This window comes from Poecile atricapillus, chromosome 2 (assembly GCF_030490865.1).
Source record: "Poecile atricapillus isolate bPoeAtr1 chromosome 2, bPoeAtr1.hap1, whole genome shotgun sequence".
Classification (NCBI taxonomy): Eukaryota; Metazoa; Chordata; class Aves; order Passeriformes; family Paridae; genus Poecile; species Poecile atricapillus.
In genome coordinates, this window is record NC_081250.1 from 101,298,459 (window position 1) to 101,315,029 (window position 16,571).

General features: G+C 43.4%; 1 protein-coding gene across 1 annotated transcript; it reads right to left on the reverse strand.

The window, feature by feature from the left end:
• Positions 1-5,014: 5,014 nt before the first annotated feature.
• CIDEA (cell death inducing DFFA like effector a) lies at positions 5,015-15,939 on the reverse strand. The gene is made up of 5 exons (XM_058832538.1): positions 15,786-15,939; positions 11,649-11,805; positions 11,303-11,449; positions 8,981-9,162; positions 5,015-5,860 (listed from the first exon to the last, which is right to left on the reverse strand). The coding sequence occupies exons 1-5, from the start codon at positions 15,821-15,823 to the stop codon at positions 5,728-5,730; spliced, it is 657 nt and encodes a 218-aa protein (XP_058688521.1). The 5' UTR covers positions 15,824-15,939; the 3' UTR covers positions 5,015-5,727.
• Between the last annotated feature and the right edge of the window lie 632 nt (positions 15,940-16,571).

A 16,571-nucleotide genomic window follows, 5' to 3' on the forward strand; every position in this document is an offset into this window, starting at 1 on the left:
TTTACTTCCAGTGTTTTGTGCTTGTGGCATGCTAAATTTTGCTGCCTGCCAGGCACCCACCAGCTGACCTCTCACTTCATCTCCTCAACAGACACAGGGAGAAAATAAGATGAAATAGTCTGTGGGTCAAGATAAAGACAGGAGGATCATGCACCAATTACTGACATCAGCAAAACAGACAGAACTCAGGAAAGATCAATTTAATTTCAACAAAAAATAGAATGAGATGGTGAGAAATAAAACAAAAACACCTTCCCCAAATTCTTCTTTCTTCAGAAGCTGAACTTCACTCCTTCATTCCCAGCTCTTCTACCTCCTCTCCCTGTCCCTAAGCAGTGTAGAGGAATGGGGCTCATGATCATTCCACATCCATTCTTTTTGCTGTGCCTTCCTTCTCCCCTTTTCCCCTGCTCCACCATGAGCCCTTCCCACAGGATGAGTCCTTCACAGTCTGCTCCAGCGTGGCTCCCTTCCACAGCGTGTGGAACAGACTGCTCCAGTTTGGGTCCCTCACTGGCCACAGCTCCTGCCAGAAAAATTGCTCATTCCTGGGCTCCCCATGGCTGCAGCTTCCCCCAAGGCACATCCACCTGCTGTGGGAGCAGGGCTCCATGGGTGGATGTTTTCTCCTGCACAGGCTGCAGAGAAAGCTCTGTCTGGCACGTGTAGCACTTCCTCCCACTTGTTTTCTGACCTTGATGACTGCAGGTTATCTCCCACATTTTTTTCAGTTGTTTCCTCACAGCAGCTGCACAGCATTTTTTACCCTTTCTTGAACATGTTTCCACAGAGACAGTCCCAGCTTGTCTGAAGGGCTCAGCTTTGGGCAAGGGTGGGTTTGTTTCAGAGCCAGATGGAAGGAGTTCTGTACAACACAGGCCACCCCTGCAGCACCCCTCTAATTCCCACTGCCAAAGCCTTGCCACTGAACTAAATACAGTTTTATTTTGTGTTTTCCCACAGCAAGAAGCCAGACCGTGGTTCCCCCACAAGAGAGGAACTGCTCCATTAGTCAAGCTCTGCAAAACTGTCCCTTAAGCTAAACGCAAGATGTACTTATTAGATAGAGGAGCAATAGACAAACCACACTTGCATGCTAACCCTGCTCAAGCTTAAGTTAATCCTGAACTAGGCAAATATGATATTTCACTAAACTAAATTAATTTGTTCCCTGCAGTCAAATGTCTACTACTCTATCTTTAGGTAAATGACCACAGGGAGGTTTTGCGAGGCAAAACAAAGAAGTCCTTGATCCTAACAGTGTTCAGTGAACATCAGAGATCACTGAACCCTTCTATCTCCTGTACTCAGTGCTTTGTAGTCTTTTGCAACTTCTGTAAAAGATGGAGGAAAGCAAACCTTTTGTATGAAAGGAAACACAGTTTGCACAGTTTCTCTGAGTCCAGAAAGTGACTCAGCAGTAGGGAGTTAAGAGTTCAGTGCCACAAAATAGTATCCAGTAACTTCAATGCCACAGTCCAGCATTTGGAAACGGTTTGTGCCAGACCACAGAGTCATTAATATTCATGATTGTTTCAGGAATAAGTAATTTTGGAAATGAATAGAGACAACATCCAAAGCCACTACTTGATTTTATTTATTCATGAACAGTGTTCCTTAAAATTGGCACCACACAGAAGAAAATATTGTCATCACAGAATGCAATTTTCACCCATCTCAATTTTCACAGCGAGTTAAATTTAGCGAGCTTGAAAATTGTGAAGTGGGGAAACACTGTAATTTCCCTTAGCAAAACAACAATCCTTACACTTAAAAATATCTTAGCTACATATATGACAATGTAAGGTAGAGAAAGCAGTGATAAACTCTAAGCCCCCCAAGGATACTTGCTGATACATAACTGAAGTGGTACATTAATCACATAAGGACCTCTAATAAGCCTTGAGGCATCAAGGCAAAAATACACTTTGTACTTTGGTTTTAAACTTTTTTTTACTTTTAATTAAGTAGCTTGTGCCTTTTGTTCAAGTGTGATTTCAGGGAAGAAGCACACTGAAATTATTTAGACTTATATTTCTGCCAGTTACAAATTATCATATGAGGTTATCCTCACAGTTAAAATTCAGAATTACTAACATTTCCAAAATCGTGTATACCTACCTCTCTGCACACTTCACTGAAAAAAAAAAATGCAGCTCAAAGTCCAATTCTCCTGCTTTTATCTTCCTTCCTCTGAAGGGGAGGGGTTCATAATGTTTCCTACAGCATATTTCAAATGATCTAAGGAATTTAGACCCTGCTTCTTCCTCTCTCCCTGGACAGAAGGGCTTGTAATCCCATTTCTCCTGAAAGAATCGGAAGGTGCAAGAAAACTTCCATGGGTTTATGAAAGGAAGGAAATGAAGTAATGATAAACTGTGCACACACAGCTACTAGATTCTTTATTCTGGTCATGAAGAAAGCAACTTTGCTCTGTCTGCAGAACATGAGCAGTGCCTGAGTCAACAAGGTCTCTTACTTCAGTGAAAATTCCTTTTTTGGTAACCAGAGAGTAGGACTTGGTGCATTGTTAGTAAGTGATGCAAAGCAACAGGCAAAAAGGGTCAGTGCAAGCAAGGAAGCAACAAACACATTTCACACCTTCTGCATGTCACTGCTCCCAGCCCTGTCTGCAACAGCAACAAGTGCAGGTTAACTGAGTTAATGGGAATTAAAGCTAAAAATGACAAGTGGAAAAATCTAGCTGCTTCTCCACATACCTGCAGCTAAGAGCCTGTGCTTTTAGTTTTTCTGTGTCTTGTTAGATATTGTACAGCACTTGTATATAGTTTTCTGAAAGGTAGATAATGCTGAAGTTTTCTTTGCTGCATACCATCTATAGCTGAAGTAAAAGCTATACTTTCTAAGCAGCCTGTAAAAGAAAAAAAAACCCAAACCAAACTGGTTCCAACTTGGAGAACAACAAACTCCTCCAGTTTGACTCAAAGCCAAAATGTTATTTCCAGAAAGAAGCTGGTACAGTAATAAATACCACCTCCAAATACTAACCCTGTGAAAGAGACAGATTCAGAAGAAATGAAACAATTTTACACACAGCTTCCAGGACACTTCTCCCATTTCGAGAAAATATCAAAGCTGAGCTCCTTTAATTCAAAATGCAAACAGCTGAACAGAGGGAATTGCTCCAAGATGGAGACTTGCTGCACCCAGGAACTTCAGCAGCTCAAGTTTTAAGTGTTAAGCTGTTGAAGGAGCAGCAGCTTAAAAACATTGCACATTTATAGCAGGTTAGCTTTTCAGATCACTGCTAGATTCCCAGATGGTGCCACTGTAAACTATGGACTATTAGTCCAATTGCCTCTGGCTAGAGAAGGTTGGAATTTGGGATCTGCACAGTTCAGATGCCAAAGCTTTTGTACTACAGATGTTGAAGGAGCAACTCATACAAAGCAACAATGAGCTATTCCAGTTGTTTCACACTTCTATAATGCTGGTGTTCCCACCTTAGGCAACATAAATATTTTTAGAAGCATTTAAGAGAATTTGCTTTCAAGAGGTGTGAATTTGGTGCTGGTTTTAATAGAATAAGTGGTCCTTAAGAAGTGGAAAAATTAATTACCATGTCCTTGAAGAGTCAGTTAAATGCAATTCCTTGACAGGGAAAGAAAGACTTTGGCCAATGATTAACATGGCAACAATCATTTATGCAGGGGGTATCAAGAAAAATACAGATAAAACAAAGAGGTTATATAAAAATGGAAGCTTTCTTACTACTCCCAGAATAGTTTATTGTTTTCTTCTGAAGGACATCTGACAGTGCTGCAAGCTCCAGACATTCTTCACTGTGAGAAATTAGGAAAGAACAAGTCCTCCCCTTATCTGGAGCAGTATGCCCTCTGCTCAGAAGTAGGTGGGAAATAGCAGGAATTAGGAAAAGACAGCAAGGTTTTTCTTAGCTGTCTATTTGTTTGCAATACCATTACTTAAGAGACGGGCAGAGACTGACTTGTGTCCATAAGTCCCTTTAGCACTTGGATTTAGGCTTCCTTTCCTCTCAAAGGTGATTTGAAAGATGCAGCTCCAGCTAGCATAGCCACACTCATAGTGGGAAGGCAAAAAGAAGCACATGAAGATCAGATTTGCAGCTAAAAGCAAGAGCAATTTTCCCATGTATCAGTGACCTTTGAAGTGAACAGATCCAGCTAAGAGGTCAGAATAGACACCAGAAACCACAATGCTTTATCTTTTCCACCTTTCTGCTTCTCTTTTAGGAGATCAGGTCAGTGCAGTTGGTGCACACAGTTAATGGATTCCTGTCTCAGAGGCATGGCAAGCACTGTGGGGTCCATAGTGGTCTTTTCCCTTTCACTCCCACTGCTTTCCTCCCCTGCCCCACTTGTTCTCTTGGCACTAGAGCTGCTCTTACGAGGTAGCACCTACGGTCAGGACAGATATATTTCCTGCATCTGACATCCCCCTTAACAGTTTTCAGCCTTCCTAAAGTTCTTCATGTGCAAGCAAACAAAAAACTCAGAAGCTGCATCTGTGAACAACCAAAACTGGGCTTTTTTTCCTTCACCAAAGTGAGTTTGCATTTTGACACGAGATTCCTAAGGTTACTTGTTCTCCAATTTTTTCACACTGTTGAGGAAAAGCTCACTGAAAGCTGGGCATAGGAAACATTACTTTGTCCTTTAATACAGCTTGTCTTGGGAGACTATAACACTAAATATTGACTTTAGAGCATACATGCATGTTAGATAGTGTCCTGATGCTCTTCCCTGAACCCAGGGACAACAAAATATCCAGCATCTCTTACATGTACCTCAAGCCCATCTTGACACCTAGTGTCATCTTGTAACAGTAAAAACTGTGGTGGCTTAACCCCTGAAAAAATCTTCAGCAAGTTGCTTATAGGCCATATTAATGAAACCATGGCAGATTATTGAATGGTCAGAACTGGACATCAAATTCATTAAAAAATATCTATCAGGTTCTTCAACTGTGTGAGCTGTAATAACCTGAACATCCTGAAGAACTGAAAAAAAAAAAATTTTAAAGAACGATAATGAAAAGGTTTTATTTGTTTTAAGGGAAGTGAGGCTAAATCTTAACCTTCTGCTTAGTGGTTGCACAATCTCCAATTAGACCTCATGAGAAGAGACAGCCACTGAAGTAGGACTGAAGTTACACTCTGTAGTTCCGTTGTCAGCAGGAGTAAATAGGTAGACTTCACCTCAATGTCAGCTTCACACTAATGCCAGCACTGTTAAGGATTAAAACAAATAAACAAGCCTCCCCCCACCCCAGTCCTCTCGCCCTCACCTTCCAGCACAAGTCTGTTCAGAATGCAAGTAGATAGACATGAAAAACAAACTAAAAACAAACAAAAAGAAACCCCAAAACAACAACAAAAATACCCCCCCCCAAAAAACCCCAGAAGTGTCTTGATTGTTGTAAAAAATATTCCACTGGTTACAAAACATGCAGGTTTCCAAATATACTTATTCACCATTTTGAATTGCTGGGGCAAAACCCCTCTCCTTTTGCCAGATTCTCAGACATTAGGCATCCATCTTTTTGTGGTGTTAAGAGCCTGTGAACATCCAGCACTTCATGCCTAAGGCCTACAAGCACTCCCAAACAGGAAAATTGTTAGTTCACATTAGTGCACATCCCCCCTGCTGCAACATCATTCCAATCAGAACTGAGCAAGAGAATGTCTTTAAGCAAAAGGATTCGACATCAGAAGTGCAGCTGTGGTCACTACTCCCGCCTGGATCTTGTGCACATGTCATCTTCATCATATTCACCCATCAACTGCAACATGTACGTTCCAGTATAGAGAAGAAATTGTCCAGTTATTTGTGCTGCATGGGATATTAGCTGAAGCACTTTCCTGGAAGAAAAGTCATTTGTTTAAGAAAAAAACACCAGCAAGATTACATTACCCATTTCCACCCACAACATTATGATGAGTTTAGTCAATATATTTAAAAAACCCTCTCATTCCTTCTCACTTCTAAGATGGTAATTTTTGTACCTTCTTTAGAGAAAACACTTGATTGACAGGAAACTATTGACATGTTGGCAGACCCAGAAATCACATTCAACAAAGCAGGCTGACATCCTGCTAGACCCTTACAGGCCTCCTGCAAAGACATCACTCAAACCATCACAGTACCACAGAAAACAGCTTTGCATTCCTGCAACATAAGCTCGTCTCATGTCTCACCTTTGTCATTCATTCACTAATACAACCCTGGATGTATGTATCTTCAAGCCACAGATCAAACCTGATTAGATCTGAAGCTGAACGATCACATTGCAGCAGGTACTCAAAAGCAAAACAGGTGAAGCAGGAAAATTACTGCTGGCCAAGCTTCAAGACTTAAGAAGTCTCAGTTTGCAACTATTTTATTTTCTAAAAATGTGATAAAAATCAGCACTCAAGAATATAGTGCTGTGTATGAATCAATACAAATCCATAGATAACATCAGATAAGCATCAGAGGTTGACTATATAAACTGTGGATCTTCATAGGGGAAGAGATAGTTATATTTGAATGGTCATTTATTTAACTTAGTTGTCACTCCATCTTCCATTCTGCAAGAAACAACAGGGACACGATTACTAAGAACTACATCTGAGTCTCATCTCCCAGAAGTTAGAAGGGCCCTCACAAGTATGAAGCTGAGACATTGGGAAGCAGTATAAAAAAATTGGAACCATTCCAAAGCTGGAATGGGCTCAGTTTCTGAAGATACAGAAATCAGATCAGTCTCTCTTCTGCAAAAATAAGTGGGAAGATTTTCTGAATTCCTGCCTAAGAAAACATGCAGCTGTGAACCCTCTGCTTCTATTCACTTGTCCTTTGAGCTTAAGCAGAGAAGGAAAAATCTTCTTCCTACAAATTCATTTTTAACCCCACTGTCATAAAAGGTTTGCATTTGAAATCCAATGCCTCAACATAGTAGAATACCCTGGACTTAGAGCCTGTGAAGCCTTTAAAGAACACTGTACCCTTCCTCACGCTTCCCACACGTGCCATTTCAGCATGTTCTTCCTCTGCCACACAGAACAGGCCAAGGAGCTTTCCAGTTGTAAAGAAAGCTTCACCTGGTGCTGAGCTTTGGAGCAGCTGCAGCGTGTCACTTGCACACAAGAGCAGTTGCCACTTAAGCCATGGAACAAGTTATTTGTTGAACTGGACATTTGATCCTTCAGTGGGATGCTGCAGGGAAACACCACAAGGGGAAATGCACTAATCAGACCTGGCAGGCTTCCAGCCCCTCCCATCATGAACAGCTGCAGCATTTTTCAGTCCTTTCCCTCCACACGGGGAGAGGGCATCAGAGTTAGCAATCTGGAACTCATTAGCAGAGGGACTACACCAGGATCCTGACATCCTCTCTCTGATTTCAACAGCAAGTTGAGACAGGCCATGTCACTGTTGTGTTCAAGGGTACCCAAGGTTATCTCTTCTGTCACCCTGTTCTTTGCTAGCAGACTGTCATCCCACCCTGACAATGACGTTTCCCTTCCAGCTCAGCTCTGTAACACAACAGAGCTTCCAGAAGAACTCCACAGCTACTTCAGCTGTTTGCCAGCACTGCTCCTTTCTCACCAGCTGCCCTGTCTTGGCAGGGAGGCAGAATTGTCACTTCAAACTCTCCTTAGCAGCACAGGTTTCAGTGCAGATATTCAGTTCCATAGCAGGCAATCAGAGATCAGAGTTTGTTTTGGCTCAAGAGAGTCTGATGAACATAACAACTGGAGGAGTGCAGCTGTCCAAGGGCAAGCCTCTGCTTTGAAGAAACCCTAATGAAGTCAGTGTTACAGGTGGGTGTAAGCATGCAGCTGGATAATCACTTCATCCAGACCAGAGAGGAGTCCTGTCTACAGCCACACCAGATGTAGCCTGAAAGATTAAGGAAGGGGCCACCCAAATAGAGTGGGAGAGGTCAGTGAGACTGAAGGACAGGGAACAAGATCAGCATTATAATACTAATCCTCATACCTGCATCAGGAGAGGAGGGACTGCTTAAAGACTTCATCTAAAGGCCACATGTCACTCAGGACAAGCCAAAACTTCAGTGATGGCATATACATCTGTCTGTCAGATCTGGTCCTCTAGTAATAAAATGCAGGGCACCACTGTTTCTCAACCAGAATTCTAGAAGTCAGAAACTTGGGGTTGCAGCTTAAACAACTGTCAAAGTACAGCACCTCTGCTAAGGGTTCTGAACTCAGGAGTCTTCTTAAACCAGGGCAGAACACAGCTGATCTTGACAAGGCACCAACTTTCAACTCGTTGCTGAAAACAGTGGACTGGACAGGTATTATTTTAAGACAGCATTTCCCAACAGCCAGTTCTACCAAACTCACAGCCCACAGCAGATCAGTCCTGCAGGAGACAGTGGTCCTTGACAGGCTCCTTTAGCTGGCCTAGAGACCACACCAGCTGGCTTAAGAACAGTGATATCACAGAGTCTTGGTACAGGTGACAAATCCACATTGAAAGAGGAGAGTGTCATCTCTCCTCCATTATCCTCTGCCTCCACGTAGCTCCAGAGGTGAAACAGAAATGGCAATGTCTGAGCAAGCTTTAAGACCCCTGACATTAGATCTCAAATTCCTCTCATTTCATCCCCTTGAAGTCTCCTCTTCAAAGAGCTTCTTTCCCCAGCCCCCTGCATTCTTCAGACAAACAAGTCAAGGAAATGCGTGGAAATTCTCTCAGCAGAACAAAGAAACCCATACTCAGACCCCTTCAATAAATACCAGCTGATAAAGAGTTTTGCCTTGGTAGAAACTTAAGATTCCATCATAAAAAGTTATAGGAAGTTTTTCACCGGTCAGCTATCCACCTTACAAAGAAAGAGTCAGCATATTGGCCAGTAGGTAAGAAATAACATAAGTATTGATGCTATAAACACACCTACTTTGCAGAATCAATAGCAAACACAGATTTTTGCGTTAGCACATATACCTGACCACCAGTGGAAACACACTCACCGCAATACACTTTTTGCTCCCATGCATTTGATGTCATATGAGATAGAGTAGATCTCATAGAAGGTTGCCTTGATGTTTAAGCAGCCAATAAAATCCTTAGGGTTCAGTTTGTACAGGTCAAATGTGATGTTAGCTACTCCCATTTTCTTCTTTTTTCTCACAGCGACAACTCCATTTTTTGTCTGATTTAAAAAGAGAGGGAGACAGTTTGTACCAAAACACAGGAAACTACAGCAAGACAATTATTAACAGCGCAGCTCTTCAGAAGCAGCTTTGCTTATTCCAGCCTTGGTGCTAGTTCTTGGTCAATTCTAAACTAGAATTGAAGGCATTAGCACACAGAAAAGGAGGTTTGTAGCTTATGTATTGTTTTTCGAGTCCTGAACAGGCTTCTGAAATTTTCCAAACAGACACTAAAATTCAACAGTGACAGAGCACCTCCTGAATATTTATTTTCTGTAGTAGAGCTTCTTCAGAATACACTGAAGCCACTGGACAGTGTTCCTGACATTTTTATTTATCCTGGTACGTTCTGGCTGCTCTCTGAGGCCACCAAATATCCAGGGTGACATCAGGTCCTTCTGTTTAGTCAGGAACACAATACTGATGAGCACTCTTGGAGATAGCTACAGACATGACATCTGTGTAAAGTCAGGGACCCATTTCAAAACCTGGCTCACAACATCTTTCTTCCTACTAAAAAGAAACACAGGGAGGGAATCACTGCTGATTAGGCCAAGGGTTTAGTAATGACATTTTAAGAGAAAAAGCAAAAGAGAGGGAGCACAGAAAGTCGTCTTCTACCTTAAATGAGCCCTCCTTTATTGAAAGTAGCCCTTGTCTGCTGCAGGGTGCATGCTCCAAGAAAGGAAAAACAAGAAGAAAATAGTAAAGAGAACCCATATCCACAGAGACATCTAGTGGATACACAGGATCCTCTGCTCAGCACATTCTGCTCAAGGTTAATGACCTGGCAGCTGCGGTTTTCTGCATGCTAAATGAAGCAATAAAATTGTGTAAGACTGGGCCTTTTTGTACTTGACACCCCAGCCCTCAGACAGTGTCACGATAAGTCAGACAAAGCTAAACACAGCAGTATATCATTAGCCAGCAATTTTATGCCTGTTTTGCTTTGATAACCTCCAAGCTCCAGCAACAGGGTCCCCTATCAACAACAGCTTTGGACATGTACAAGCAGTTGGTGTGCTTGGAAGCATCTCCCCACACCCCTCCCCATTAGCACCCAGAATATTTGGATAAAGCAGGACAGAGCTGGTGCTGCACTCCAGGTGATTGGTGAAGCTGTGACAATCCCTCTGCTGTCACTCAGCACCTTCTGAGGAGGGGCTGCATCCAAACTTGTGCTGCTGCAATGCCAGACAGGAGACAGGGGAAAGGAGCAAGCTGGAGTCACATCCTGGCCGCAGCTCCTTTTCTACCCTTGGAGGTCATGCCCCAGAGGCAGAACTTGATAAGCCAAGGAGGTATTTTGGGGAAAAATGTTTAGGCTGCCCACACTGCAACAGGAGACTGGGAAAACAGGGCCACATGATCGAGCTGTACGTGTGAAGGCACAAAAATTATGTCCCTGCTTACAGCTCCACGGCCAGCTCTGCACCTGGCAGAAAAAATTCTGGTGCTAGTTTTTTAGCAACAACCATCTCATGGAAAAACAGTTACCAGTTTGACTCCATGTTATTAATGTACAGATGACCATTTCCCTGTAAGATAACTGTTTGAATACTGAATTTATATTATTAGAACCAAGCCAGTTTTAATAGTTCTTAAGTATCTTGCAGCATGCAGGATAACATTAAGTTCTGATGCCAACTTCTGGCTATTTGCAAAATCAAACACAAGAATTTTAATAACTGCCATTAACTATTACTGCCTTAAGAAGTCAGAACTTGCTTTATATTACTTTATTTGAGCATTTTTACAGTCTAAATGTGATCTTAAAGACATTGTATTTTTTAACTTTGTGGAGTCAAAGTCCTAATTTCCTTTATGTTACAAAAAGGCTCAAGAACAAATATTTCTGAGCTTCTCCAAAAGCAGGGTATTTTCCCCGTAAGTCTTTTCAGTTGTAACATTTTATTTCAATTCCTGGTGGATTTTGCCAACTGATCTATGTCCAAACAAGGGACAATAAGAAATAAGAACTTGATTTTTCATCCAGGAAGGCTCAACAAGGAGTTTACACCTTGCCTCTTCAGAGGCATTTTTCTTCCTCTTCTCCGCTCTTTCTAACATCTTTAGCAGACACAAAAAAATTCCTCCATCCACTTCAACTCAAATGGGAAAGAAGCAGTCAACACTTACTGGTGTCCATTTCTGTCCATTTTCTAGAACCATGAAGTGTGTGTTATCATCCAGGGACTTGAAGAACTCTTCTGTGTCCACAACTGTGCCATCCTCCTCCAAAACCAGAGTTACTATTCCAGCAGTTATAACAAAGGCATCTAAAGTCTGAAAAAAACCCAGGAGATTTTAGCATTCTAAAGAGAGCCCATCATTTCATATTGAGACTTGCTTAGCTGAAATATTCTCCTGAACCTCCACAGTAATGGTTTTTTAGAAGACCAAGAGCTTCACCAAGAGTGAGTGGTCTCTCTGGGATACTGTATTTCCCAGTAATTTTCAATCAGAGAGGGACTGCTTGCTATACCTTGCTGAGGAGCTCTTGCAGGCTGCTTGCAACAATTCCTTTCCGGCTGCTTCGGGAAGCATTGGACACACGGAAAGGGCGCCCTGCAGGCATGAGAGGAGGGAACAGGGTCTGTTTTGTTACTGCTCCTACAGATGCTCCCATGGATAGGAAAGATCTAAGAAATAAAAATTCGACATAGTTACAAAAACAGTCATGTCAAGTACTGCAAGAAGGAGGAAGACTGTTGAGATAATCACATTATACAAGTAATTCACAGATCACATTAAGACTCTTGGAGCTTAATTTCAAAACTAAACACTACACAGCCCTACAGATGTTATCTCTGAACTCCCTCTTGCCCATGACATTTAGAAAGACTTTTATAATTAATACAATTTCAAGCAGATGTGAGACACCCCTAGCTCAGCTGACATCAAGGTCACAATCACAGTGAAGCTTATGGGCTGTAAAACTGAATTTAAAAGGCAGCAGCTCTTACTGCATTCAGTTACTTAGATAATTCTCTTTATTTCCAAGGTAAACACTCCATGAGATACATAATTAGTTGAAAGCAATGTTGTGTGTTAAGATATGAGTTTGTTTTAGGAAGACTGAACATACTACCCGTATTCAAAACACCCAGTGGCAGAATGCAAGCTGAGCTTTGCAATATGGTTACACTTGACTTCGAAGAGTCAAGGCATTTGTTTGTAAATTACATCTGCAGCCTGTAAAAGTCCATCTGGTTTTGAAAAACACAAAATAAATGGCTTGTATCAGAAGTAGTTATATGCAATCAAAGTTAAGATCCAAGTACATAAATACATAGTGTTGGAGCAGGCTGCCAGCAAAGCCGGAAGAACTGAATCACTCTTTTAGAAAGAAATTTTCAATTTTTCTGGGCAATTGCATATTTACCTTTGGTAAACCAAGCACGTAACACCAGTAACAGCCTACTGCCACACCAACATACTGACCTGCTCTCATCTACACCTGGTGACACTTTTTTCTGCCAAATGATAATGGCTAAGTCAATAGTCAGCTTGCCAAAAATGGCACTCTGCCTGACACCTGGGAAGGATTGATTTCTAAGTCTTTTAAAAGGAGGCAATATTTTGTTTCCCACACTCCTGGACTTTACCCTCTCTATTTACCTTTGGCTCCTTAATACTGAATTGCTCAGGGGTGGGAAAGGGATGGATCCCTTTCACTTTGTTCTGCCACATAGGTGTAAAAAGTCAACTTTAAGTAAGAAAATCTATTCTCAGACAATTTCACTGAGGGTAGAGTGAACTGGCAGCTTTTATCTGCAGCCAGAGAGCGAATACAGGACTTTCTAGAACAATGAGATTGTATAAAGTTACTCAACTAATGAAACAATCCACACCAAACCTGGAGAATAAGAAGTATCTTCTCCACACCTCTTATCTGGTCTATAAGCATATTTTTGGAATGCACAGAATGTAATTTTTGTGCCTGAACAGATTCAGATTTCAGCAAATAATTTGTTTACTGATCTCATTCTGAACCGCTCTTCCACGCTATCACCTTTCCTCTAAACAACAAATTCACCTTCCTCAAAAACTGCTTGGCATTATTGAGGCTTTAATTTTTTAAAGGGGAGAACAGTCCAGCAGTTTTGTTCCAGCTCATGCTATTACTTTGTTGCTAGTCCTGGCTATACAGTAGGTCCCCATCTTTCAACATTTGGCATTTATACACACGTGGCTGATAGAAACCTCTGTTGTTCCTGTGACAAAGCTGGTGAGGATAAGCAGCCAGTGTGGCTTTCAGGGAACAAGCACCATTTCATATTAAAGAGCTAATAAGCGCTATTCCTCCTGGAAAAGGCTGAGGATCAGGGAGGAGGACAAGGAGACAGTAGCACTGACAAGGGCATTGAAGCTCCACAGAAGGGAAGCCTGCTAGGACAGGCTGTGTTTGTCAATCTCTCTGCTGACTAAGTTAATGGGCCACCAATCACCCACTGCTTGTGGGCAGCTCACATTCCAAATCCCTGAGTCTCTCCCTCAGGAAGGAAGCCTGCTCACCTACCTTGGGGTTGGTGACACCACAGGGCACCCACATGTTCAAAAGTGCAGCACTGGGGTTTCAAGAGCTTTCACAGCTGATTACACCCCATTGCCTCACACAAATTTGAAAACTTGCATGTAGAATAGTAACCTGAGTGAGATAGATGTGAGTGCTGCCAATTCTTTTCTTTTCTCCCAAGGACAGTCAATATCAGTCCCACTGAAAAGTTTTCTTTCCCATTACTTAATCCAAGCCGTCATTCACAAAAGACAAAGTGTAAGGGTAACAGCCAAAACATACACGCTGACAAAGAAATGAAAATCTGAGTAAGGGACACAGATCATGGGCAGGACTTGAACTAACAGGGTTCACCCCAGCCAACTCTACAAGCTGTGCTTTGAAGCTTTGAGCAGAAGATTCTCAAGGAATCAGAATCAATCACCTCACACTGCTGCCTAGTTCTAGCCAAAGAACTATAGAGCAATAAAACAAACAGATTAATGAACCAGGGCTTACATTATTGCCACCTGAAAGTCACTGAACAGGAAAGATCTTAAGAAGTTATTTAACAGTGATGAAATTTCATCACTACATTTTGATAAAACCTGTCAATATCATCTTTAAACAAAGTATGTTTATGAACAAATGAGTCTGGGCTCCAGGGCAGGCTGAGGTGTCAGCTAATGAGGAAATAAAAGGCAGGATGGTGAAAAGCAGCCAGATAAACAGAGTGTGAACTCTTCAATTTCTGGGCCCATTGCTAAAAGCTTGTTTTTCTTCTGTGTGCCACTCTCCTTCCTAGATCATAGGCTCAAACAGGACAGCCTACATTCACAGCTCTTAGAAAGATCTGCTCTTTTTGTAGCTCGCCTTAAAACATAGACAAACCAATTCCTGATAGAGGGAATTCCTCTGTGAGACTGGAGTTAACAAAAATAATTTTCTATTAAAAGCTGATCAAGGTAAGTCCCGAAACAAGTGGTGGAAAGGAACTAAGGTGTAGTTGGTTTTATTAGAAAGTTGAGTGACATGTTAAATACAGACAAAACCACTATTGTTTTATTATTCTTTAAAGCCAAAAGGATCAAGTCCTAGCTCTTCTCTAAAGGAGGAAGGAACCCCACATCTGTGGAAAATACAAAAATATTTTATTTTTGAAAGATCAAATACCTTCAAACTCTAGCATCTTATCCAGTTTGTTTTGGATAACTACAGTCTGCTAGAGAGGGCTTCACAAATGCTGCCACAAGCATTCACTCTAGGGTCAAAGCTGGTGGGAGAGATGAATTAATTTTTTAGAAGGACATAGGGATTAAAAGCTTGTCTTGAGCCCTGCACACATATTTCACTCTATCTTTGTTTGCAACATGGCCCATGTGTTTGTCTAAGAATGTGGAGCAATGGTCTCCGGCCTCACTCAGAAAAATCAACGTTGCACAACACACTCCAGGATATGGCCCGGGTTGATTTTTAGGTTAGGGTTCACTAGCAAACGACAGCAGCAGTAACAGCAAGGAAAACAAGAGCTAAAAAAAATAAATATATTTATATATATATAATATACAGGAAAACGTCTGAAATTAGTCAGGAGGCTTAGGTTTCAACCAGATCGCAGCACGGTTCTCCTGCTCAAACACGAGCTGTAGAGCCACCACAAGCGCAGCTGGCAGCAGCTGTATTTCCGAGCAGCGTTCGGAGCTGTACCTCCACGGACACGGCTGGCCCGGTGACAACACGGCCGGGCTCGTGGTCTGCCTGTCCCCGAGCCCCAGCGGCTCCGGGCTGCTGCGGGGCCCCGCTCCCGGCGGCAGCCCCGGGTGCCAAGAGCCACCACGCCTCCAAGGCAGCTTGGGCTGCAGGGCTCCTAGCTGTGCCTCCCCTCAGCCAGGCGGGCAGGGCTGCGGCAGCGTCCCGACCTGCTTGTCCCGGGCAGCGTCCATCGGCGTTAATCCCCCGCCCTCCCTCACACCGCGCCCCGGGCTCGGCAGCGCTGGGGCCGGCCCGGGCTGCTCGGGCATCCCCAGCAGCCGGACCCTGCGGCGGCCGGCACGGAGAAAGGGATGGAGAAGGAGATGGAGAAAGGGATGGAGAAGGAAGGGGGGGGAGCGTCCCCGCACTCACCGCAGCAGCGATCCCACGCAATCCCGCGCCACCTCCATGGCCCGGCCGGCCGGGGCAGCGCCGGTCACGGCGCTTAAGAGCAGCGGGCGGGGCTCCTCCTCCAGCCCCGGCCCCTCCCTGGCCGCCTTCCCCGCGGTGACACCGGGAGCCGAGCCCCGGGACAGGGAGCGCGGCCAGGACACCGCCGGGGCTCAGCGCTTGTCCGCAGCGCCAGGGATGCAGCAACAGGCGCCAGGTAGCGCGCTTTGGGAAGGGATGTTTCTTCAGGAGGTGCCGTATGGTTTACCTGGGAAAGGAGCAGGAAAGGTTCTGCTCGGCGTGTGCGGGGGATGTAGCTCTCTGCACGTTAGCTAGTTACAGCCAATAGAGTAACAGTGGAAGCCAAGCTCATTTTCGGCTCCCGGCATTAGGGCAAATCAACAGATTAAGTGTCTCAGCTTCTGATTTTAGGGCCTGTGAATAAGCTTACAGCTCGGATTAATGTGTGTAGTAGTGGAGGTATTTACTGTTACTTCTGCGGGCAGGGGAGCAGTGGCTTCTGTTTACCACACAGGAATAAAGGCAGTGCTTCCTGTTCACAAATCCTTCACAGTTCTTTTGGGCTCTGGAACCAGGTTCTGTTGCTTACACTGTCCAGGAACTAGTGGACAGGAAAAACAGAGCCAAGAGCATCAGAACCTGCCTCAGGCAACAGCCTGACCTAGGGCCAGGATCTGCACCAGATCTTGCCACTGCTGATCAGGGAATGACCCCAGAATGACCCTTGCCACCAGCACTCAGGTCACC

Coding starts and splice junctions, on each gene's coding strand:
- CIDEA (XM_058832538.1), bottom strand. CDS start 15,823: ATGGAGGTGGCGCGGGATTGCGTGGGATCGCTGCTGCG. Junction 11,806..15,785: donor TGCGTGGGATCGCTGCTGCG/GTGAGTGCGGGG, acceptor TTTATTTCTTAG/ATCTTTCCTATCCATGGGAG. Junction 5,861..8,980: donor GGAGCAAAAAGTGTATTGCG/GTGAGTGTGTTT, acceptor CTTTTCTTCCAG/GAAAGTGCTTCAGCTAATAT.